Below are 26,086 nucleotides of genomic sequence, written 5' to 3'. Positions count from 1 at the left end.
AAATGAAGAGCAGGTGGGTGAGGAAGCAAAGAAGCTTGGAGAGACTTATTGAAGACACCATTTGGAAAAAATGGCACGACAGAAGGGGGGAAAGATCATGTGTGTGACCAGATGTAACAAAGAAGTGTTACAAAGGCAACGGAAGAGAACTTTTGAGGGGAAGAAAGGAAGAGCCAGACTTGATTCATTGTAACTTAGGTCACACAGGATCTGAAGGAACATGGGCCATGGCATGTGACAACAGATGACCACAGGGTACTAGCAGTTAGTCTAAATGTTAGTGCACTACAGATGGGTGGAATAGAAGAAGCTCACAACATGATTTTGTAAGGAATTTTGGTGATGAAAAGAAGCAGAGAGTGGAGATAGAGATAGAAACAGAGAATTAGTTATAGAGTAAGAGCCAATGAGGAGAGAAACTTTTATCAGGATCAAGGGATGAAGAAAGCAAACATGAGGATGAAGGGAGTTAAAAAATAGAAGAAAGGGAGAGACTGTGAGCAGAAAATTGGTGGAGCCAATTCTTAACATGTGTCTTGAGATGGGAATACAGTGACAGCTTTCGCGAGAAAGATGGTGTAATCTCTTAAAGGGCAGAGGGGAGGGGAGGTATTAAAAATTAGTACTGATGAAACAGATGTTTGACACAGCCAAGAACTTGATACTTAGGATTCCCAAATCCCAATAAAGTGCCTGGTATGAATTCTAGCTCCCTGCTTCTGACTCAGCTTCAAGCTGAGGTGCATCCTTGGATGCAGCTGTTGATAGCTGAATTACTTAAGTCTCTGACCAACAAGGGACAACTGGATACAGTTCTATTTTCTTGACTTCAGACTGACTCAGCCCTGACTGTTACAGTCATCCAGGGAGTGAACCAACAGATGGGAGATTGCTCTGTGTCTCTCTGTCTCTAACTCTCTTTGTCTGCCTTTCAAATACAATGAAAGAAGGTGAATACATAATTTAAAGAAATTATTTCTGGCGGAGAAGAAGATGGGAAGTATGTCATGGGCATTTTTAATCTGATTCCTTTCATTGCTATAAAACCTAGGAGGTGAGATCACATGAGCAGAATCAAAGGCAGCCAGCCTAGAAAGACAGGGATTCAGACAGACCTGTCGCTCGCATGCTTTAGATCCAACCTTTTTTTCTCTGACCATAGTGAAGAACATCAAAGGGTGATGGAATATTCAGGCTGGATGGTCCTAGGGTCCAGAGCATCTAGTCTAGCACTCTGGCTTGGTACATGAGAAATTGAGCACTTCTGTGACTCGCTCAAATTTACACCACTGGTTAGCAGCTGAGATTGTGCTAAAGCCAGATTTTCTCTCTTTAACCAGAGTTTTAGAACACTATGTCAAACTGTGCTTTCCAGAAGTTTAAAGCTGCTGAAACCAATAAGACATCCTGAATGGAAATGTACTCCCCACCTCCTATATTGGACACACCCACAGCCACAGCCTCAGGCTTCTGTAGCCTCTCCTTTTTTTGCCAGCTATGCATGAGCCACTGCTTCCGGAATGGCAGCCGGAATGGTATTGACCTCAGATGGTTTTTTTTTTTCCTCCAGGTTAAGCTGTGACACACACTAGTTGCCAGGTTATGGTCTTGCAATAAGCCAGCAGGGGGCCAGTGCCAGCGCAAGGACAGAGGGCATTAGCTCCGTGAAGCCGCTGCCATATCCCAAAGGCAGAGCTGAGCTAGATGCTCCCGGGAGTGTAGCACTCGGGGCTGCCGCCTGAGCCTCCTCACTCAGCTTCTGCCATCTAAATGGGTATTTAAAAGGATCTACAGAAATGCTAAATTTGCCAGGAGACCTATGTCAGAAATACCCAAAGCACAACAGTTGTTACTGTTTCCAAGGCTGCAGAAGGTCTTACACCCGATCAATTAGAAGTGTGGGCAACAAAGGTTTCAGTTATATAGGAGTGTGATTTTATTTTCCTTGTGTATGTGTCAGCCTCAGTTTTTGCCGATTTTCAGTTGTTTTTATGAGCTGTAATTTAATTGGCTTTAGAGATTTTAGAGTGCTTTGTTCACATGATGTGCTAGGAACAAAATCTCATAAATCTAGCCACCCCCACTCCTCACCTTAATTGAGCACCACTGAAATAGGTGCTGGGATATCTGAGTACTTTCTGCTTTTTTCCCAATGCACTAAACACAGTGCTCATGGACACCCCTTTTCTCATTTGATTTTGAGGTATGGATGATGAATGTGACACATACTTTGGGCTCATTCATTTTTGTGTGAGCTCCACCCTGTTCTGGAGCAAATGGGTGAGAGATGTGGGACGGTGCCTTTGCAGGGCAACTCCCTCTGGTTGTCTCCTCTGTCCATGGGGGTGTGTGTGTGTGTGTGTGTGTGTGTGTGAGTGTGCACAGATTTATAGTTTATCTTTATCTATGGTTTCATCTGTAGGTAGCTATTATAGCTGCCTAGCCTGGATATTGTTTGGGCCTGATAGATCTGTCTGTAGTTCATCAAAAGGGAGCCAAGTGCCTAAAAGCCAATGGGTCCAGCTGAGGATGAAATACGAGCCATCAGCCTTGGTAATGGCTGTAAAATTTCATAATTACACGGCCTTTATTACATTGCATAATGATCCTGAAGCAGTATGGAACAATTAATTAAGATTTTCAACCGTGGCTCTTTCAGAAATTAAAAGGTGCTAGTAGCTGAGAAATGGGGATCTTTCTTGTCCTGAAAACATTAGAGATGCTTAACAAACACTTTCCAATGTGCTTGTATTGTTTCTTGTTGTTGAAAGGAACATCACACACTTGAGATACACACATGAAAATACCATGCCCATTGTTAAGTGTTTAACTTCAGCATCGATATTTTGAAAGGAATGAGAGGAAAAGGGACAGCAGAAATCTACATAACTTCCCAACTTCCCTTTTCTCTATTTTTTTTTTTTTTGGAAAAATTCTGAACAGCTTCCTGCTCGAGCCATTTATCACATTTATGGCCATTCATCTCTACACATTAAATAAATGCAGGCTCTGGGACAGAGGGCCAGTTAACAGCCTCCTATAGTGCACTGACCGAGGAGCTTCCCTTACACACTCTCTCATATCTTGGGGCATTACAATTCTTTCAAGATTGCTATAGTTTTGACAGTCATCCCCAAAGGAAAACTTTACTGTTTTCATTTATTATCTTGTGAATGCAGCATGTCACATCTAATATACACCTTAGGTTTTTTTAAAAAATTCTTTTCATAATCTCATCCTCATACTCCATAAAGAGTAATTAAATTTGATGAGGGCCTGCAAGAACCACTGAGAATTTGCTATATTGAAATAATAGAAGCTAAAGAAAAACATAGACATATACATTGGTATGCGTTGTCACATGCAAATTATGATCCCCTTGACTTTATTATGTCTGTTAAAGAGATTATGATCAACATGGCTGGGTACAATAAAATACCAGTGAAAAGATGGCAAACTCAAATGTTTTAATTATAATAATTCTAAGCCACATCCAAAGCTTTCATTCACGATTTTGGGAAGAAATAGATATGCTTCTGGGAAATATTACAGATGGGATTGTCCATTCCAGTGAGAGAATCTAGAAAAAAAAAAACCCAGAAACTCCCGCTGCTGCGTTATGATTTATACAGAACTCTAGATATTTGTGCACGTCAAGTGTTATTGTTTTTAAATTGACAATCATCATATAACGTTTTACGGATCTAAATATTTCATGGGAGACTAAAACTTCCCCTGGGCCTCTCTAATAATAAACTTTCAGCAGAAAATTTGGAAAGGATTATGCGCTTCAAGGAGGCACTGGTATTCAGAGTAAATTCTCTTGTTGAGGCATTTAGTCCCTTAATAGGAATTTTCTGATCTGCTGTCATTCTTGTTCACACACCGAGTGTCACTGCCTCTAAAACACTTGTCATTCTTTAATGGAAACAAAATAGTCATTGCAGCCAGAGCCGCAATGTCATTGCACTACCCCTTGCTGCGTCGGCAATAGTGAAAATGACAGAGCGGCTCTCAGTAGGGGTAATTAAAATGTAAATATTGATATTTTATTATTTGAAATTACTTTCCAGTGCGGCATTTAATATCTCTCCATCTGTGCGGCTCTGTTTAGCGGTCACTTTAGTGCAGCTCTGGGATGCCAGGCAGCGGCTTGATCCCCGTTATGTCAAAATGCTTGTTGCTGCTTAATTTTGATATCTAATTAAGTGGAAAAGTACAGTCCATACTGTAATCCATGGCATCTTAACCAGCTGCTTGGGTATATTTAGAATTAATCTCCACTATGGAATCATCCTAATGTATGCAATTAAGAATCTGCCGATGGCTAATTAGGTGTATTAGAATCAGGCAGACTTTTTTTTTTCCCATCTCTCTCCTTTTTTCCCCACTTTGATTTTGGATTGTAGCAGACTTAAGAGTTTGTGGCTTCCAAGGTAATCTTAGTGCTGTTGAAATCATGTCAGGAAATAGAACAACTACAGAATAGCCTCATCCATGGAGGGTAACCCTTGCGTTTTGCATCATCTTGGTAGAAGAATTTCTAGGAGCTCCTGGCTTTATTTACAAGGTATCCATGACATAAAAGGGACTGGTCACAGCAGAGGAAAGAGGTGGGATGCAAAGATAAATATGTGTCCCAGCAGATCAAGGCAGAGAGGCTGCCAGGCAGGGCTGTGGGCGTTCTCATCCATTTAGGGAAGAAAGAAATTAGAGTGTGAGAGCTTTGCTCTGCGCCTGTAGTTGCCTCCTCCATTCTGCTTTTGAATGGAAGAGCTGCTAAGAATGATTACAAGAGGTGCAGATTTGGTGTGTATGCCATGTATCTGCCAATAGGACAAGCAGCCTTTTCCTGCTGGTAGCAGTTATGCATTCATGGGGCAGAAGAATTCCAGGAGCTGTGTTCTCTTTTCTTTTTTTGTTTGGTTTTAAGTTGGCCAGTTGTCCAAATTGGGGATGCTGTAGAAACGAAGAAGGGAGGGCAGAGAAGAATTGAAGGGGTTGCCTTCATTGTCAATGAGGAGACAACTGGTAGCCTTCCCAGTGGGATGTGTGCCAAGCAGCAATGACTTAGTGCCGCTTGAGCCAGCAAACACCAGCCGTGATCTTGGGAGTAAATATTCGTAAACAGATCTCCATTAGCCACGGAGAAAAATAGTGTGGGAGCCTGACTTTACACTGAAATCTTGGGACAAGAAATTCAGATAGGCTGTTTCTTCATGCTGTCTGGAGCACAAATTATGCCCAGGTCTTTAAGCACTGATAGCGAATATTTCTAATATTATTTGAATGTAGAGTTTCAGGGTCGGCAGGCTATATTTTCATATCTGTGACATGCATCTCATGGATGACATATTTCTTCTCCATTCTTTCATGAATACATATGACACTGTTTTTAATGGCCTGGGTTGTAAATCCTTAAACTTGGGATTTATGCAGAAGATGTCCTAATTTTTCCTTTCTTCCTCTTCTTCTAGGGTGTATGTTAGACAGTGAGTTCCGGTGACTTCTATTTTAGAGAAATTGAAGAAAGCGCATCTGAAGAATTTTCCCCCACTTGTTACCAGTAAAAAGACCTGGGGAGAGATCATTGTGAACTCTACAAACACTGAATTTCTATTAATTAGGGCTCTTGCTGGAACTTTTGTTTATATATGAAGGAACAAATTAGGAAGATAGGATGTTTTAAATTGATGGGGGGATTGTAAGTGATTTTTCTCTTAGAGATCCTACACAAAACCAACTTGTGTTTATCTCAATGAAAGTCCAAAGCTGGGTCAGTTCTTTCTCTCTCGCTCGCTCTCTCTCTCTCACTCTTTCCCCTCCATCCATCCCTCCCTTCCTCCCCCAACCCTTGCTGATCTTTACCTCTGTCTTCATTAGTCAGTAGCTCAAATCGAACTTTCAGAATTTTAGGTGAACTTGAGTTGCTGTGTGGCGCAGAATATTCTCATAGGGCTGCCCAGGCCAATGCTCATTCCTTGAGTCGGTGGAGGTGATTCCTCTTCAACATTATCATGTAAGAATGGATATATAAGCCAGTTTGATAAACCTGAAACATGGCCAAATAGCATTTAGATTCCAGTAACATCTCTGTATACAGACACAGGGAAATGGTTATAACAAACAAGCACCATCTTGGAATGAGTAAATGTCTCGTCTGCTGCTTGAAGGTGCTGCTCAGTGCTGTGGTACTGTCAATACCTGGACTCTGTCAAGTGAGTATGTGCTGGCCAATCCATTGTCTTAAAACGGAATGAAGTGATGGGGCCTGAATGCATTTTCAATTGCTATTTTATCTTTCCTCTTTTTGATTCATGGTGAGGAAAAAAACCTGAAAAATATATTCATGAGAAAATTTTACTTGAACTGCACAAAAGCTAGATTAAAGTCTTGTAGGAATTTATACAAAATCGGTAGACATAGAATTTTTGGGGAGTACAGAGAACCGAGGAACATTTGTTTTCATCTCTGGCTTGATTGGATAAAGATTTCACAAGTTTAAAATCTCAGTTCTAAAAATTTATACATTTTCTGGAATTTGTACATTGTCAGAATATATAATTATCCAATTAGGATACAGTGGGTAAACTAATCACATGTGCTTGGGAATAATAAACCTCAGTGACAAAGTTAAAAAATGTAGGCAGGACTTTATCGAAGTTTCAGTGACTCTAGCCAAAATCTCCTGTACTATGTAGATGCAAGCAAAGAACTTCAGAAATAGTCAGTGCCTATATCTGTTGAAGTAATACATTAGTAGGCCATTATTTTTAGCTATTCATCATAATATATTTGTTTTTGATGTGGAGGGACTGAGTTCTGGAACTATCTCTATCCCTTACCTCTTTTAGATAGGCAGTCACTGAGCTGTTGGAAAGCTACCCATTCTTACACAAAGGACACACTTACTGAGCACCTAATATATGACCAGCACAGTGGGAGGCAGGAGGTACATCAGGATGTGAAGAAGAGGAGCTCTGTACCATTAGGAGGTGAAAAAACATGGCCGACTGCTGTAAGCAGGATATGGATGTGTCTTTTAGGGTATGTGACATCACACCCACTCCCATACTTCCGTCATCACTCACACTTGTGCTTTCTTTCCTCGGCATTGTTACATTTTATAAGTATCCCTAGATACTGTTAGGATCAGTGATTATGGCAGTAAGAAAAATGAAAGCTTTTATGTATTTGAGAAGGATTTCATAAATAAAGAAAGTGTGGTGCTAGACCAATGGAGAACTCTCAGTGAGGCAGTTGGTGGTTAACATTTGCCAAGAAGTTACTGGAAGGAATACTTTTCAGGAAATATAATAGGAAATGGAGCCAACTAACAAAAGAATTTCTGTGTTATTCCAGAGAGTCTATTTTGTCCTTAGGAGACTGGAAAACAAGAACGTGTTCTTTTTCAAATTTATCTGACACGCACACATACATTGGGGTGATAGTAAACATTCCATTCCACTTGGTTATTCTTCAGATCCGACAATAGAGGGACCAGGCTGAGCCACAGCCTACTGCTGGGAACTCATCCAGTTTTCGCCTGTGGACATTAGGAGCTGAGCTACTTAAGGTATCACTGGCTGCCTCCCAGAAAGTGCATCACTTGAATGCTGGGACTGGGAGTGGAGGCACTGCGGTAAAACACATGATCATCTTAATCCGAAGGCCAGATGCCCATCTCCAAGAAACCGTCCTGATCTATGAATGAAGTCATTAGATTTCCTATTTAAAATATTCCTTGAGTACCTGTGGGATAGGATAGGAGAAAATACCAAATGTAAGAATTGTAAGGTGGCTGCTAAGATTACTCACCACCCCCCCCCCCAAAATTAGGGATGCATGAGCCAAATCTTGGAGGGAAAGGAAATGGTGGAGAGAAACAAACTTCCATCTGAGAGAAGTGCATGTACATTTAGTTGGACTAATCCTTACAGTTCCTATCTTCTTTGTATTAGTGTTGTAATCTACTTTTAAAAATTATTTGAAAGTCACAGACACAGAGAGATCTCCCATCTTTTGGTTTCTTCTCTAACAGGGCTGGGCCAGATCAAAGTCATCAACCAGAAACTCAGTCCAGGTTGTTTGCATGAACCATCATCATTGCCTCTCAGGGAGCCCATTAACAGGAAGCTTAAATCAAGAGAGAAACCAAGACTCAAACCCAGACAGGCTTTTCAACTTGCACTTTAACCATTGCGCCAAGGCCTATCCTGGTCTAATCTAGTTTTATTCTCTACAAAATGTGGGCGGAAGGAATTATACCGTTATCATTTTTTTCTACTCCAGTGGTATTGAGGATGAGGCTACACTGATGCCTTGCATATCTATTGATTTTAATTTCATAGCAGTAGAGCCATTGAGAACCCAATGATGTAAGGCTGGAACAAACCTTAAGAACATCTTTCCCACCTTTTCTTTTCCTACCAGGAGCTTGGAAGTTGAAGTCATTCTTCAGAATCTCACAGCTACTTGATGGCAAAGGTGGCACCCAGTTTTTTTTTTTTTTAAAGATTTATTTTTATTATTTTTTCATTGGAAAGGCGGATATACAGAGAGGAGAGACAGAGAGGAAGATCTTCCGTCCGATGATTCACTCCCCAAGTGAGCGCAACGGGCCGATACTATGCCGATCCGAAGCCAGGAGCCTCTTCCGGGTCTCCCACGCGAGTGCAGGTTCCCAAAGCCTTGGGCCGTCCTCGACTGATTTCCCAGGCCACAGGCAGGGAGCTGGATGGGAAGCGGGGCTGCCGGGATTAGAACCGGAGCCCATATGGGATCCCGGGCATGCAAGGCGAGGACCCTCAACCACTTGCGCCACCGCGCTGGGCCCGGCACCCAGTTTCAAGTCTCCTTATTCACAGGTCTGCAATCTGTGTCTAAGGCATTTGCTATACCCACACAGCCTTGTGCCTCACGGAAATAGTGCAGCTTGTGATGCTCAGAAACTACTAGAATGGAAAGATTCTTCTGAAATGGTCCAGTTCACTTTTCAAATTAGGCCTATAAAGCAGGTCCACTGTGGACATGGGTTATTTGTTAGGGTTCCTATAACATAAACCTGCACAGTGGGTGGCCTTAGCAATGAAAAAAAAAAATGTGCCTGCTAACAATCTGGGCTTTGGAAGCCTACGACAAGGTATTCACATGTTTGATTTCTTCTGAGGACCCAGAGGATAAATATGTACCGTGCCTCTCTTGCAGCTTTGAGTGGCTTCAGACATCCTCTGAGTGAAAAATGTCAATGCTTTCACATCATCTTTTCCTCTGACTGTGTCTGTTTCTGTGCCTAATTTTCCTGATTCCATGCAGATGTATTCATAGTATACCGGTGTACACCTTAAAATGCCCTTATCTTAGTTTCAGCATTTGCCAACACTCTGATTTCTGAATATGGTCACATTCACAGACTTGTGGAAGTTAGAAGGGCTGCATCATCTTTCTGGGAAACAAGGCTCAATCCAAGAGGATGACACTTATGATCAGATCCTCAGATCTCTGGTTCACTATTCCCCGTACTGACCAGTTCGCTTGGATATCATGTCATGATATGAAGCATTTATCTTTGGGGCAATTGACACCAAATGTTTTGCACAGTCTTTTGGAAAACGCATGCACTCATCTGTCAACTTAAGAGATGAAAGTTAAAGATAGAGTTCATATATGTCTATTTTACAGGCTTGATTTCTAAATCAGGTATTAGGACAAAGTTGGTGCTGACGTCTGGGAATTTCATGAAAAGGGCAATGTCCATTTACCTGAAATCCCAGCCTGGCTGCTTTTCCCTGGCTTGGTGTCCTATAAATGCAATGGTATTCCATGACCCAGTTGTATACCAGTGGTTGGGTAGAGCAAGTTAGATCCAAGCAATGATTCTTTTTCTTTTGAATCAGCATGGCTTGAGTCTACAGGGAGATTGAAAATGTCAGTTTATAAGATTTACTCTTAAGGTTTAATATTATATGACACTGTCTTCCCTTTTTCTTGGTGGATGAACAAATTTTGGTCACATCAGAAAGCAGAGTTGTTCTGGCAACCTTATCTTTAAGTAGTAAGCAGTAATTTGTAGGGAAAGAAAAAAAGAATCAATTGATTTGACTCCTTTAAGGTCTCCCAGCTCATACACGTCTCCTTGTTTCCCTACCTCTCCACAACCCATCCCTCAAGCAGTTTTTGTTTCTTCTTGGCTTAGATGAACGGGGGAAAGAATTGAGTTGAGGTGAAGCAAGGAGTGTAGGGAGGGATTCAGTTCCCCTGCAGTCACTCAGAGTAAGGACTTTCAGAGAGGAACTGTACACTCTGTAGATTTGAAATTGGCATTTATCTGTCCTATCTCTAGACCTTTTGAAAATGTTTATTTATATTTATTTACAGTTTTCATTTTATTTAAAAGAGGTGGACGGATAAACAGAGGTCTTTCATCAGTTAACTGGCAAATGCCAGGGATGGACCAAATCAAAGCCAGGAGCCAGGAGCCAACTCAATCCAGGTTCACCAGAGGGCTGTTAGGGACCCAAATTCTTGAGCTGTCAGCGGAAAGCCAGACCAGAAGCACAGGAGGTGGGTTTGACCCAGAGTTCGTAAAAAGGCATGCAGGTTTTCCAGTGGGAATTAAGACACTGTTTTTGTCCTGATTAATATGGAGATGAGAAATGATTTAGAAGCCAACTCTTCCAGGGAAAAGAGAACAAAGCAAAGGAAAGCAAAGCAAAACCCTAGTGTCCTTATTTTGTGACTATTCTGTGTTGCCTCTTGGAATGGTTTTTGCACAGCTGCTGTTGCACTTCAAACTTTTCTAGTGAACTGGACTTGGAAATAAGGGACAGTTGCTGAGTAAACCATGTCACCAATGCCAGCACAACATGTTTTGATTTTCTGTGCCCATGAAAGAGAAAAGTGTAAACACCGTCAGTGCTCAGTGGTTCCTTGCACACATGAACTCAGTTAACGAGGACAATTCTGGCTTCCAGTGGTGGTGGGACTTTGACTGTTCTGTTCGCTCTCTCTTTAGTTTATCACAATTACTCAGATCATTTTTTGAATGATATGTGAGGATGATTCAAAAATTCATGGAAAATTGGATTAAAATTTATTTTGGTACAAAAAATTCTTTAAAATTCATGCAGTTTTCATGACATACATTTTTTCCATGAACTTCTTGATGATCACTGGATATAATGCAATGCTCAAGCTTGCTAAGTACTTTTCAGGGTTTTTAAAAATATTTCCTGGGCCCGGCACAATAGCCTAGTGGCTAAATCTTCACTTTGCATGCACTGGGATCCCATCAGATTGCAGTTCATATCCCAGCTGCTCCACTTCCCATCCAGCTCCCTGATTGTAGTCTGGGAAAGCAGTAGAGAATGGCCCAAGGACATGGGACACTGCATCTGTGTGGGAGACCTGAAGGAGGATCCTGACTCTTGGCTTTGGGATAGGTCCAGCTCTGGCCATTGCAGCCACTTGGGTAGTGAAAATCTTTGTCTGTCTCTCCTTCTCTGTATATATCTGCCTTTCCAACAAAAATTAGAAATCTTAAATTTTTTTTTCTGTGAAACCACTATCTTTTTTAATGATGTATTTGTTTATTAAAAGATAGTTACAGAGATCGGGAGGAAGGCAGGGATAGAGCTGGTTGAGTCCCCAAGTGGCTGCAGAATCAGGAGCTTCCTCTGTGTTGCCCATGTGGATGTAGGAACCCAAAGACTTCAGCCCCTTCCTCTCCTTTCCCGAGTCCATTAGCAGTGAGCGGGATTGGAGGTGGAGCATCCCAGCCATATGGAATGCCAGATCTGCAGGCAGCCATTAAACTCAAGGGAGCTAGCACCAACCCCCAAATCACTCTTTTAGAATAATTATTCCACAACATTGTTTGAAAGATCTAGTTGAAGAATAAACACAGAGCTGCAAAAACAGATTGATGGAATCAGTAAATGTTCAAACAAGTGATCAAATTGTTAAAAAGGAGGGGGGTATGGGTGGGAGTGGGGGAATACCATCCTCCCTTTAATCTGTATTATGATTTGTTTTAAGAATAATGGTCCAAAAATAATATTGTGTTCAGCGTTCTAATTTTTAAGTACTTGCATAATTATTCCTCTTAAAGAAAATTTCTGAGCCACGTATCATTGATAGCACCATGTAGAAAACCCAACTTTGTCTTCTAACTGCCTAACTCTAGGTCCTGCTGAATTACAGTCCATGAAATTACATACCTAGAAAGAAAATATCTTATGAGATTCAGGGCTTTGTAATTCTGTGAATCATACATAGAACAAGTAATTCCTTCTGCCCACTTGGGCGCAGAACATCTGATATAAAAATACTCAGTGGGTTTATCTGGAACGTGGGTTATGCATCCATGTGTCTTGTGGGCACTAAGATCCCTCCTTACTCTCACTGTTCTTTCCTTCCCTCATTCCTGAAAACATTTTTATTTGTGTGGGAGTGAAAGAAATCCTGCTCAGTCATCTTCTCACTATGAACTCCATTTGCTGTCTGAGTTATTATGACATAATTACAATTCTAGCATGCTATACTATTTGCTGAAAAATGTCATTTTTTTTTTCGGTAAAACATGGAAACTACAGTTCCAAAATGTGAGCAGACACATCAATGCCACAATTGCCTGGTATTAATAGACACCCTGAAGAGTTAAAACGCTTGCTGTTTTAAGAAAGCAGAGAAGAAGCTGCCTAGCAGGGGTTAAACCCAGATGCCTGCGCTGCAGCCTATTTCTGTCAACACTCCATTCAGGAAATAAACATTTATGCTTTCTGAAATGAGAGTGTATTTTTGAAGACTAGCTGTCAGATATTTTTTGCCCTTCACACTTGCAAATGCTTAGCCTTTTTTTTTTTTTTTTTTTGTAAGTTGACTGCAAAGTGCATCAGTTTGCCAGGATTAAAAAAAAAAAAAGTGCTTGACAACTGCCCATGGCACCACTGTCATCCTCGAAGTTTCCAGCAGAAGAAGGCAAGAGGGTGGCACCACACGTGCTCTCCTCCGGCCTGTACGTGGGGAAGCTGCCTCTCAGGCAGCCTTGCGATCCCACGGAGTGATGCTCTTCCAACTGTCGCCTGGATTGTTTGGAACACACTGGATTGCAGACAAACCTGCTGTTTAACTGCAGGTCAAAGCAGAGAGTCATGTCGCTTGCAAAATGCCAGAGATACAGGAAATGGCATCGGCTCCAGGACAGAGATGAAGAGAGATCAGAATTGTCAGCGTTATTCTGGGAATGGGTCGTGGCTGGGAAAGGAAACAAAAAACCTTACCAGGGCTTCAGTCTATTTTAAAAAACTGTCCCATGGCTGAACATATAAAACTATAAGCTGTCATACACGAATGCTAAAGACTCTGAAATGGACAGAACATGATGTTCAAAGAACTCAACAGTTGCAAATCAGGTTTTATTTGGAAAATGATTTCTTTCCAAAGATATTACGTATCAATATTAGTCCTAAGCTGTAGTCTATAATTATAGCAGATGGGAGGACCACTCGTTCTGGCCTGAATGCCACGATGCCCTGTTTAGTACCTGGTAAAAGCATACACAAATCATTAATCCTGGTGTAGTTGCGTGTGCTTGCCAATAGGACAGTCCTATGTTTTGAACATTTTTTTTTTGATTCAGTTGATTAAAGCATGCATTTTTTTTAAGGCATGGTCATTGAAGTGTTCAGACTTTGTTCTTGCCTCCTGATAAAGATATTATTCTTACCCATGTGCCTCTATGTAGGTTCCATATAATTAGCAAACCTACAGGACGGATTAAATACTTTCACGTTATTAAAATAAAAGGTGTTCCATATGTCTGACATTCTTGGTGACCGCAGGGACATGACTGTGTCATAAACAGGTTTGTCTGACTGCTGCCCGGGCATGTAGGTGGTCAGAAAGTGTTCTCGATGCCAGTTTGCAATTACGGAGGTGTGAGAGTAAAGGGTTAAATTTTGTGGCAGTAATCTGGGCCACAGGGAGACAAAAGTCCAGCCTCTTGTTTTCTTCTGTGTATCATGGATTATCTTTTTTTTTTTTCCTACAGTTTGGCAGAAATAACATTTTGTTTCATCAGTCACAACAGACTTGAAGATATCAAACTAGCAAACTTGTCCAACCTCTCTGTGCTGCGTGCATCATTCCATATCCTGAGCAAAACCAAATACAAATGCAGGCGTGCGCATACACACACACACAGAGCCCTTTTTAAATCTTTTCCTTTTTTCCTTTTATTTCACAGAGAAATGCAAGGAAAGGAAAAAGTTAAGTTGCAGGAAGGACAAACGCACACACGTACACAGACATTCGCACAGAAGAAACAAATGGCAGGATCCACCTTAAAAAAGATTTTATGGCTTTTTGCTTAATGAAACCCCAAGGAAGTGTGTGAAATGTTGCTGTGGTTGGAAAGTTGTTAATTTGTAAATCACAGGGACAAAAGGGGCCTCCCTTTTCACCCCTCCCCCGGGCAACTTTCAAGTTTCAGTGCACGTAAATGTCAATAGCGTGCCTTCTCCATCATCAGCACTAAATTCACATTGATGCCTCTTTTCTTCTCCGTATTGATCCTTCCATGAGAACGTAGATTTGTATCTGTTAATTAATGCGTCCTGAAACAGCGTTTGTATTAATCAGGCAGATAAGAAAAATTGGATGCCTGCACCCCCCTGACAACCGTAAAAGTGCTGGCCCTGATAAAATCGTGGATGGACCTCAATAAAAAAGTTCCTCCTTCCACTCAATAAACTAATCATCCTGCTTTTAATTATTCGGCAGAAAGATGTGTGGAGATTGGAGAATGTGTAAATCTATTTACTAACAGCAGTGTCTGGGCGAGAGAATAGGGCTGTCAGGGGGAGGTGCTGCCGACCCCAGGCTCATCCACCTGCTGCCGCGGGGAACTTCCGCCTGGCAGCCGGAGTCGCAACAACAGAACTCGGGCGGAAAGAAGAGGTCCATTTCTTGCTGCCCTTCACTTTTCCAATGCAAGGGTTTATTTATTATCATTATTTTTTTCATATTTAATTAACCCAAGGAATTCTCCCTTGGTTCCTTTCCTTCAGTTAGATACCTGGCCGTATATCCTGCTTTTTCTGGGGCAGGTAGAAATGAAGGGTAGTGCGTATGCTGTTGTTGATGGTGGTGCATGAATGACAATAATGTTCCCCAATTCAAAAGTGCTTGAAGCCACGTTCACTCAGTTGATCTCTCTATTCTTCTCTTTCCAATCCCTGTTTACAGTGTTACCACTTATGACATCTCTAGTGCTAAGGTGGTATTTATTAATTTAACTCCCCATTGTAATGACAAAGAAGAGGAAGGGGAGAAAACCAGACAATCACTATGTAAGCATCCTGATTAGAAAAAAATGGAAGAAATGCTTATAAACACATGCTTAGATCTTCCTCTAAAAAGCTCAGTTCAATTCCTTTTGGTGGTTTTATTATGTGCATATACTAAGGGAGCCAAACAGCCAATCATCAGTTTCATTCATAAATCAGAATGCATTCTTGATTGTGCCACAGTAGTTTATAATATTGTGGTATATCTGAACAATTTCATATGAATAAGAAGAGCAACAGTGACCATAAACACTTACCTCCAAAGGTGTGGGGTGATGACTATTTCTAGTTCAGAGACTAATATTTCAGAAGAGAGTAAATATAAATCTCATCTATGGCATTATTAAAAGCATGTACTTCCCCCTTCCATAGAATTGCTGTTCTTGTAGAACCACTGGCCTCTGGTATCATGGTGGGGAATGAGCTTCTTCAGAATTCGTGGAGAGGGTGAAGGCTTAAGGAACATTTCTCCTATAAGATGCTCAGGGAAAAAATAATTGATCAGCAGGTACTTCACTGAGATAGCCTTCTGGAATACAAAATGCATCCCTCTGCAATGGAAACGTTTTTACTTGAAGTGAGTTTAATTGTACTTCTCCATCCTTGCCTATAAAATTGCAGTTTCTTTAAAAAAAAAAAAGTATAAGTGTTTGCAAACTCGAGAGGGACTTTAATACGCCCATGTGGATGCAGGTCAGATTTGTAATAAAGAATTGAAATAGGGCCCGGCGCGGTGGCGCAAGTGGTTAAAGGTCCTCACCTAGCACGCCCAGGATCCCATATGGGCGCCGGTTCTAATCCCAGCAGCCCCGCTTCCCTTCCAGCTCCCTGCCTGTGGCCTGGGAAAGCAGTCGAGGACGGCCCAAAGCTTTGGGAACCTGCACCCGTGTGGGAGACCCGGAAGAGGCTCCTGGCTCCTGGCTTCGGATCGGCATAGTATCGGCCGTTGCGCTCACTTGGGGAGTGAATCATCGGACGGAAGATCTTCCTCTCTGTCTCTCCTCTCTGTATATCCGCCTTTCCAATGAAAAAATAATAAAAATAAATCTTTAAAAAAAAAAAAAAGAATTGAAATAATAGCCAGATATTCCAGAGAAAAATAACACAGCACTGCACCATTTGTGGGATATATATAATGAATGAGTGTCGAGGGGGTATTATTTTCGGTTTCCCACAGGCATAAATTAAGGTACAAATAATTGTCTGGCTCAAGGTGACACATCCAGTAGTTGAGTGGAGCCACTATTTACAATCAGGAACCCCCCCTAGCCTTCCTACTAAGATATAGCCAAAGTTATATCTAATAACTGAATTTTATTGTAGTCTTCTATTTGGTGCAGAGGCCAGGCTGCCAAGTCTTCCACTTTCTTTTTATAACAATAAGCATAATTTCTCGGTGGGGAATTCAGGACACATTCTTGGCAAAACAATGAAGATGGCACTTGGGCTGCCCACATCTTGTCTTGGGACTCCCAGTTTCCACTTCTTACAAATGCATGCTGTTGGAGGCAGCTGGTGATGGGCGCAGTGGTTGGGTCCTGGTCCCCTGCAGGGGTGGGGTAGGCTGAAGACCTTACTTTTAGTTCGGGCGTGGCCAAGTCCTGGCTGTTGCACGCATGTGGGAGAATGAACCATTGGATGGGAGTTCTTTAAAAGTCTGTAGGTCTGTATCTATCTGCATTTCAAATAAATGTTTTCGAAGATTTATTTATTTTTATTGGAAAGGTAGATATACAGAGGAGGAGGAGAGCCAGAGAGGAAGATCATCCGTGCGATGATTCACTCCCCAAGTGACTGCAACGGCCAGTGCTATGTTGATTCAAAGCCAGGAGCCAGGAACTCCCTCTGGTTCTCCCACGCGGGTGCAGGGTCCCAAGGCTTTGGGCCGTCCTCGACTGCTTTCCCAGGCCACAGGCAGGGAGCTGGAAGGGAAGCGGGGCTGCCGGAATTAGAACTGGCACCCATATGGGATCCTGGGGCGTTGAAGGCGAGGACTTTAGCTGCTAGGCCATGCCGCCGGGCCCTCAAATAAAATTAAAAAGTAAATAACTATCATAGAAAATTACAAGAAATTCCTGCTAAGTGTCAGTGAAGGCAGAGCATCTAAATAATGTTATCCAGTTGTAATCCATCATCTGCTGCGACGGTGAGAGAGAAATGCTTCCGAGTTGTACAGTATTGTGAGGCCCAATTATTTGGTTCGTTTTTTTGGCTTTCTGTTGACTTTGATGTGATTTATCACAGGTAGTTGGTAGAGGTGAGGTAGTTAAGCTGACTGCACATAGCATGTTCCTAAATAATTCGGCCAGAAATCACGTATATTGAAAGAGAATATGTTTTCTCTCAGATGAAAGAAAATCACTTCTCTGCTATGCTCAACTGTGCTTTTAACGTATAAAAATGCCAACAAACTGAACCTGATTTTTTTTATTTTTACACTGCACTCTCTAAGTGACCAGGAAAAGTTGCTAAGGGCTTCCGGTGGAAACAGCATCGCTGTGAGCTCTGACACAGAGCCCGCTACCATAGGAGATGCATATTGCATGTGAAATGTTGGTTTTATAGTAACTTGGCCTGCCTCTCTTCCCATGCAGGCTTCTCCACTCTGTCCCTGGCGGACCAGATGAGCCTTCTGCAGAGCGCTTGGATGGAGATTTTGATCCTCGGTGTCGTATACCGATCTCTATCGTTTGAAGATGAACTTGTCTATGCAGATGATTATATCATGGACGAAGACCAGTCCAAATTAGCAGGCCTTCTTGACCTCAACAACGCCATCCTGCAGCTGGTAAAGAAATACAAGAGCATGAAGCTGGAGAAAGAAGAATTTGTCACCCTCAAAGCTATAGCTCTTGCTAATTCAGGTTGGCATATTGACATGATTGTTGGTACTTTGCTCAATACGTCAGTTTCTACCCTTTCCTTTAACTTCTTTGCGGGGGGCAGGGGAGGTTTGCTAGGCCTAGTTTATAAATTTCTGTATGAGTCAGCAAAATTATAATCACTGGAGCTTTCTAGTGAAAAGTTTGAAAGAAGAGAAATACCGTTGCCAGGAGTAACTTTCAGTTTTCTTATTGAAAACTGTGAAACTTTTACTATTTTATGCATGTATTAACTTAGATCTAGACAAAGCATAAGCTTTTGCACAAGTGGCATAAATGGACACTTTGAGGACAAAATGCGCTTGATTGTTCTTTGTGCATAAATAAAAGCAAGTGAATTATAACTGTACATTAACCTATTTCCCCTCGGCAATGAAAACTTTCCACTTGCTTTCAAATTTTGCTGATGAAAGGTTGCAGGTTTCTTAAGATTCTGGAATTCTCCAGAAGTCAAATTCTGCTGAAGGAGTACTTTCTTGAAAGGTCCTACCTGTGCAGGAGGGATAAAAATTATGGGAATAAGTGTTCTTTACATCTGAAGTGAAGTGTGCTACATTGGGGAGTAACCTCTGATAAGTAAAAATCATTGTTGCTTTGTTGTTCTTTTCTTTGTGCCTCTGCTACTGCTTTATCGTGGTCTTAACGTCCCTCTTAGCATTTGCATAAAGTTCAGGATAGATCCTTCCCTAATGACATGCCGATCATTAGATACCTGCATGTCAATAACACGCTCTGATGCTGTGTACCGCTGACAGCCACACCGTGCCCCTCCATCTGCTTTTGTTTTGACCCTATCTTTGAACTTTATCTTGGTTGCCGGCCAGTAGTTTTCCCTTTAATTACAAGAAGGAAACTGTCAATAAAATCTGTTAAATGGGATGCAATGAGTGGCTTGAATGGGCGGACGGCTATTTGTTCAAATTCTGCAGCATTCAAGGTATTGACAGTTTGTTTTCTGGGGCCATATGTGACGATCAATCTCAGGCTGGGCTCAGCCGCGCTGAAAAATGAAAAACCTGATTGCTTTTGCTTACTTGTGGATGACGAGTTTGTGATTTGGCGCGGTCCTAGCAAGATGAGACCTTCTGCCCAAATTGCCCCCATGAGAGCTAGGGACGCGTGACTGTTTTTAGAAATAATTTTTAATTGATTTTGTAATTAACAGTTCATCTGCAATATTGATGCACAAATCCTTCGACTGATAGGAGGGAAAATTGTTTTCAACAATGAAGTTGTACTTTCCTATTTGTCTTCATAATAGAGTTTAGCATATCATAATTTTCATTGTGAATATAACCTTCTTTCTTGCCACACACTGCTCCCCTCCCACTTGCATGTGCAACTGTAAAATTTGATTCTGTGTGACAAGTGGCATTGTTGTTATAAACCCTCAAGAACCCTTGCTCTGTTTCTCTAGGAGATCAAAGTGGAACCTGCAAGTGAAATTTCCTGAGAATGTATTGGTTTATAGAGACTTCACAGTACAGAGTCTCTAAGCATTAGATGAAAGATTTTACAGCAGTGGTTTGGGGATGCATTTTTACTTACTAATCATGAAATGATTCTAATTGAAAACATTCATCTTAAAAAATTATGTGAAAACATTACAGGGCTAATTGTTTTTGAAATGGAATAAGCACATCCATATATCTTTTGTTTCAGATTGCTCTTATAAATTATTAACCGATTATAATTGTTGAATGATGCTTACACTTGGTCATCAAAATTGCCAAAGTTTTGTAACTCTAGATCTTGGATATATATTTTATAGCTACATTGGTACCTTAGTATGTAGCAGTGTTCATGTCTGTGGCTTAGAGTTATACTCATTAATATATATATATATATTTTTAGATATTTATTTATGTATTTGAAAGTTGGAAAAGAAAAAGAGAGAGTCCAAGACGGTGATTCCGTCATTTGGTTTACTCATTCAATTCCCACAACAGCTCAGGCTGGACCAGGTTGAAAATGGGAGCTCAGAATTTCATCAGGATCTCCTGTGTGGTGGCAGGGACCCAAGTCCTTGAGCCATCCATCACTTGCTACCTTCCAAGCTGTACAATGGTGGGAAGCTGGAATCAGAGTAGAACTGGGATTTGAACCCATGCACTCCAACATGGGATGTGGGTGTTTCAGTGGTATCCCAACTGCTGTGCCAAATGCCTATCCTGTGAATGGATTTGATCTGTAAATATTCTGATCCTACCTGCTGTGCTGTTTAGAAGAGGAAGTGGCCTGCTTTATAGTAGTGACTGGTATTGAGAAACCCTTTCATTAAATAACTGGTCAGTTTAGCTTTCTTGTTTAAAGTAGGAAGAAGTTAATAAGACTTTCTTTTTCTCTCATGAGTGTTGAGTAGCATAGTTTCTGAGAAAACTTCTATGTGACACATTTTCCTAGTGGTAACTCTCACATTCCTTTGGGCTTCCGATACCAAGAAAAAGGGCAGACCCAAGCTTGCATTAAAGAAAAAATGATCCAGTGCAAGGACTAACTCTGTCTCTAAATTGTGCCACATGTTAGAATATTTCCCCTCCCCCCTTTTTGCAACTCACCCACCCAATATGCAGGTTACTTTGGAATAATCCTTTCGGATCATTTTCTTTGATGCCATCTATTTAATATTATCACAATCCATTTTTGATCATTATGTTGAGGACAACAGTAAACGTATAGGTGCAACTTTGGCTGTACGTTTCGTAAGCTTTTCTTAAACACATTAATATAAAAATATTGTAATGCTTCTTATAAATAGTTTTGAAAGCTCTAATTCTCTTTTAGTGTTTAGGAATTTCGTGTGATATGTGTCACTTTCTGTGCCAGAAGACTCTAGCAGTGCTGTTTATGTCGGTGCTTAGGTTACCCTCCCTCTGTGGTGGCAGGTGTTAGCCGCTGTTTTCCCATTTATCTAAGTTTCACTTACCTCTGAAAAGATTTATTTGTCTTAATTGAAAGAGTTACAGACTGGGGGAGAGACAGAGTGAAAGAAAGAGATAGCTTCCATGTGCTGGTTCACTCCATGAACAGCAGCAATGGCCAGGGCTGAGCCAATCTGAAGCTTGGAGCCAGGATCTTCTTCCAGGTCGCCCATGTGGGTGCAGGTGTCCAAGGACTCAAGACATCCTTTGCTCTTTTCCCAGGTTATTAGCAGGCAGCTGGATTGTAAATGGAGCAGCTATGACTAGATTCGGTGGCCACATGGGACACCAAAGCCACCATGCAGGCCCATAAGTTTCATCCTTACACTAAACATCCATCTTTATTAAATAATTGTAATTGCTTGCTTATGCCTGGGAGCAGGTGATTGTATTTTGATAATGGCTGTCATATTTTTACAGCTTTATTTTTGTCATAAGTTAATTTAGGATTAGTTATAATGAAAAATCATGATTGGAAGTATATTGTATATCTTCAGGTATATGGCCAAAATAACAAAATGTCATGAAATAATACTGCAGTTATCACATGAAAATATTTCAAAACCCTAAATGATAATAAACTTAGGCTTACTTAAGCTTCAGGCCCTCTTATTTTTGAGTAGCAGAACTGAGCAGTTATTCTGTCCTGATGAATCTGCGATTTTGATTTTTTTTAAAAAAGGCTGCATCGGGCCCGGCGCGGTGGCGCAAGTGGTTAAAGGTCCTCGCCTTGCACGCCCGGGATCCCATATGGGCGCCGGTTCTAATCCCGGCAGCCCCACTTCCCTTCCAGCTCCCTGCCTGTGGCCTGGGAAGGCAGTCGAGGACGGCCCAAAGCTTTGGGAACCTGCACCCGTGTGGGAGACCCAGAAGAGTCTCCTGGCTTCGGACCGGCATAGCATCGGCCGTTGCGCTCACTTGGGGAGTGAATCATGGGACGGAAGATCTTCCTCTCTGTCTCTCCTCTCTGTATATCCGCCTTTCCAATGAAAAAATAATAAAAAAAAATAAATAAATAAAAAAGGCTGCATCATAATTTTGATATTTCAAATTATTATGGCCCAGTTTTTTCATGTTTACTTTAAGAGGTTAGAATGATCACTAGCATTCTATTTTGGGAATTGTACAATTAACTTTTATCACTATATCAGAAAATGTAGTGAAATATAAACATTTTAGGTAATGAGATATTATGGGATTCTGTTCTCTTGATCGGTTCCACTGATTCTTTTTCAAGAATTCATTTGAAACCATTAGTAGTGTCCCCAAGGTGATATAGTCATTTTTTATATACTGGAAGCCTAAAAGAATTTGAAGATTAAGAATGATTCAGCCTGATCATTCTGTTTTTCTCCAGTCACAAAATATTCAAGCTTTGTAGGTGTCACTCATATGCCAAAGATCCACCCTTGCCCCATACTCAACCCAAAGCTCAGTAAACCTTATCCACTCAGTGGCAAGCATGTTGGTGTCACGTTTCTTTTTCATGTCTGCACCGTTTTTCTGGAACCTATTGATATATCTGTATAGCTACTGATAAAAAGGTACCAGTGAAAATTTTGGACATCAGTGTAAAAACTTAAACCATTATGGCAGCCATATGACAAATGTGTGCAGAACCACTATTTCAAGGAAAAGAAACATCATATTTGCTTTAAGGAATCTAGAGGGGCAGCCAGATTAGTCTATTTGTACCCTTGTATAATTCTAGCACTATATTTCTTAATCTTTGCTTAACACTCCTTTGGGGAGAATCTTTTCAAAATGTTTATTTTCTTCTGCTTAAAAGCAGAAAGAGAAAGAAAGAGAAAGAGAGAGAGGGAGGGAGGGAGGAGTGGACATGAGAGGAGATGCGACGAGACAAGACAAGCTGTAGTCAGGACCTTTAGCTCCATCCAGGTCTCCACAGGTCCTGGGGTGAATTAGCAGGAAGCTGGATTGGAAGCAATGGGGCTGAGACTGACATTCTGATGTGGGAAGCAGGTGTCCCAAGCATTGGTTTAACCCATTGCCTTACAATGCCCACCCCCACACACAGACATTTTGTTTTAAAAAATAAGTCATTTCTATTCCACAAATTCTAGATATTGCGTTCTTTGAGAATATGCGAGTTAACTGGGTTCCTCTCTTCTCATTGGAAGCCATGCAAATTAAATAGTGTTATATCCCTAAGTAGTATAGGATATATAATGTAAACATGCATTAAATTTAAATATAAATACATTTAATAAACATTTAAATGCGTATTAAATGTATATATTTAAATTCTTTATATATATTTATATATATATATATATGGAGAGAGAGAGATGGAAACTGAGTTTGTAACAGAAATATGGATATCTCCATGGATCTAAACAACAAATATAAAGCCTTCAATCAGTCTTTAGTATCTGCTGGGCTATAGCAAATTTTTGCTAAAGTTTTAACAAAATTTACTTATTTGATATTCTGGAGAGTATTAGCTTCTGGAGAAGAGATTATCTGCTTTTCAGAATCTCTCTGTGAGTTTTTTTGAGTCTCTGCTGGGAAATCTTATTTGATTTCCTCAACATGCCCGTGTGGACAACATGTCCAATACTATTTTTCAGGTGCCTGAAGCCAGCTGATAAAGAGGCAAAGAGATGCAAGGAGTAGGAGAGAGGGCTGGGCTCCCCTTTTCCTGGCGTCAATGAGCCATTTCTATTTCCCAGATATTCCTGTGCTGTGCCTTGAAAAAGCTTATGCAGAAGACATTAGCCATTGCAATTTCACAGCCATAATTTACATTAGTATGTTTAATTTTGCTTAGAATTCTATGCTCACCCTCTTTATCTTGCCATCTTCATGGAGGTGCAGTAAGCTTATATCCCCGAGGATTTGCAGAGAATACTCCCCAAGGATACAATGAGTGGGTACCCACATCTCATATATAAAATGCCAAAAGGTTTTACATTTAATCTGTACTACCCCTCTATATTTTAATTCAAGTCTAGGTCATTTCAAATACTTCATATAATGTAAATACTCTGTAAATAATTGTGCTGCTTTGTTAAAGAATAATGACAGGTTGGAAATATGCACATATTTAGTAGAATGCAATGTTTCTGATGATTTCTATGTTTTGAAAAATATTTTCAATCCATGTTTGGCTGAGTTTGTGATTGTATCACCCATAGATATAAGAAAGGATTTTAACATAAAACTGCCCAGAAAGATGAAAATAGAATTGGAGGTGAAATGTTTGCCAGTTTTTCAAAGTGTTTACTGAGAAATGGACATACGCAGGTCTCTTGTAGCAGATAATCTTTGCTCATATTTCTTACCCAGAGCACATCATCATGAATATCAGCTAAATCAGAACTAATATTATGACTTCTCACCTCCTAGTATGTTTTTCTTTGGTTTTTACTTATCTGCCATCACCGTTTTATTTTTAATGCTACAAAAGATGATATATTTAGATTTTAAGATTTATTTATCTGGATGAATCAGCATCTGAAAAATCTCTCTCTCTTTTTTCTCATCTTTTCTTTCTCGTTCTAATCCAGCCTTTCAAGTAGGCAAATAGATTTTTAAAACAATTCATGCATGTTATGATATTGCCCATTTTTAGGTAAAAAATAGGAGATGGCCCTTAAATGTTCATTATCACACTCAATAATCACTGTATTTGGTGGAATTTGGGAAATGTTTGCCACAAATATCCCTCTGCTTCCAACCTGTACAATAAGGACACATAAAATACTCTGCATTTGTTTTGCTTGCCAGGAGTAACCATAACCCAGCATCATTCTCATTTATAGGTTTTAGGGTAATGAACAATTGTACCAAAGGTCATTCTCATAGCACAGATATTCTGTAATGTTGTGGAAGTTGGAGATATTGACCACTGAACAATTAAAAAGCTGCTGGAAGATGCAGAGGGAGTGAGAAGGCCTTGAATAATTGCAGGAATATGCATAGAACCTAATGGGGCAAGGTTACTGTGAGAAAGGTAGGAGCATTATGGAATTGGTCTGCGATGCCTGCAGGAACCACTGATGATGGAGGTTTTCTGTGATCCAACGTTTAAAGAAGTACAGCGAGAGTCATCTGTGGCTGCTGTGAACGCAGAAGGCCTCCCGGGGAAATGAATGTCTCCATGGGAAGTTCTGGAATCAGATGTTCGGTTCTACTATGGCTAGCATAGCAGTGTTAGAAATGCTGTTAATAGCATTCAAATTCTAACACCTTTGGACTGCAGAAGACCTATTGCATGTCCTGGGTGTTTCTGCAACAGGTTTCTAAGCCTGTATAGGCACTGCTGTATTCATATCTTCCAGGGGATGGTTGCACGGGAAGTTTGCTACTCCCTCCTTATGTCTCTTGACATTACAATGGGAAAGGGCACGAGCTTAAAGAACGTGAAACGTGGATCGATGAGAACACTGGTTTTCTGTAGCTGTGGAGTCCCAAGTCTGGAAGCAGGTTCATACTAAGACAAGTGTGGGCATGGTTTTCCTCCCTCTGGACAATCACTTGCCCAGTCCTTCCAGCTTCTAAAGCTTCACTTCCTGCATTCCTGGGCAACTTCATTCCTCTTTGCAGCCAGCAGTGGATCCTCTGGTGTCAGCCTTCCTCTTCCTTTGCTTCCCTGGGACACCTGTGCTTTTATGGGGGCCCACCTGGACAATTCAAAATGATCCCCTGTATTAAGACTCTTAAAATAATGACAGCAACACAATGAAGTGGCTATAGAAAATAACATCACAATTCAGTTTGCTATATAAAGTAATAATCACAGATGCCAGCAGTTAAGATTTACATATTTCTGGGATCATTTTCAGCCTATCATAATCAAGATAGAGGCAAACAAAGGAGGCAAAGTTTTGGAAGATACCCAGAAACCCTTCTGCCTGGCTTGCCTCAATCCTCTCCCTTCTCACTCTGTATCCTGACTTTCAGAGTCATCACA

At 40.9% G+C, this 26,086-nt stretch overlaps 1 protein-coding gene across 1 annotated transcript in view; it reads left to right on the top strand.

Annotated features, from left to right (window-relative positions):
- Positions 1-26,086, top strand: part of ESRRG (estrogen related receptor gamma) — a 227,056-nt gene that overhangs the window by 193,720 nt on the left and 7,250 nt on the right. The window contains exon 6 of the mRNA XM_040985312.1: positions 17,942-18,211. Coding sequence (XP_040841246.1) covers positions 17,942-18,211 — 270 coding nt within the window. The remainder of the gene's footprint in view (positions 1-17,941; positions 18,212-26,086) is intronic.

The sequence above is a fragment of the Ochotona curzoniae genome, unplaced genomic scaffold (assembly GCF_017591425.1).
Source record: "Ochotona curzoniae isolate NIBS_2020 unplaced genomic scaffold, NIBS_Ocur_1.0 contig_430, whole genome shotgun sequence".
Taxonomy (NCBI): Eukaryota; Metazoa; Chordata; class Mammalia; order Lagomorpha; family Ochotonidae; genus Ochotona; species Ochotona curzoniae.
This window is presented reverse-complemented; position numbering and strand designations above follow the sequence as displayed.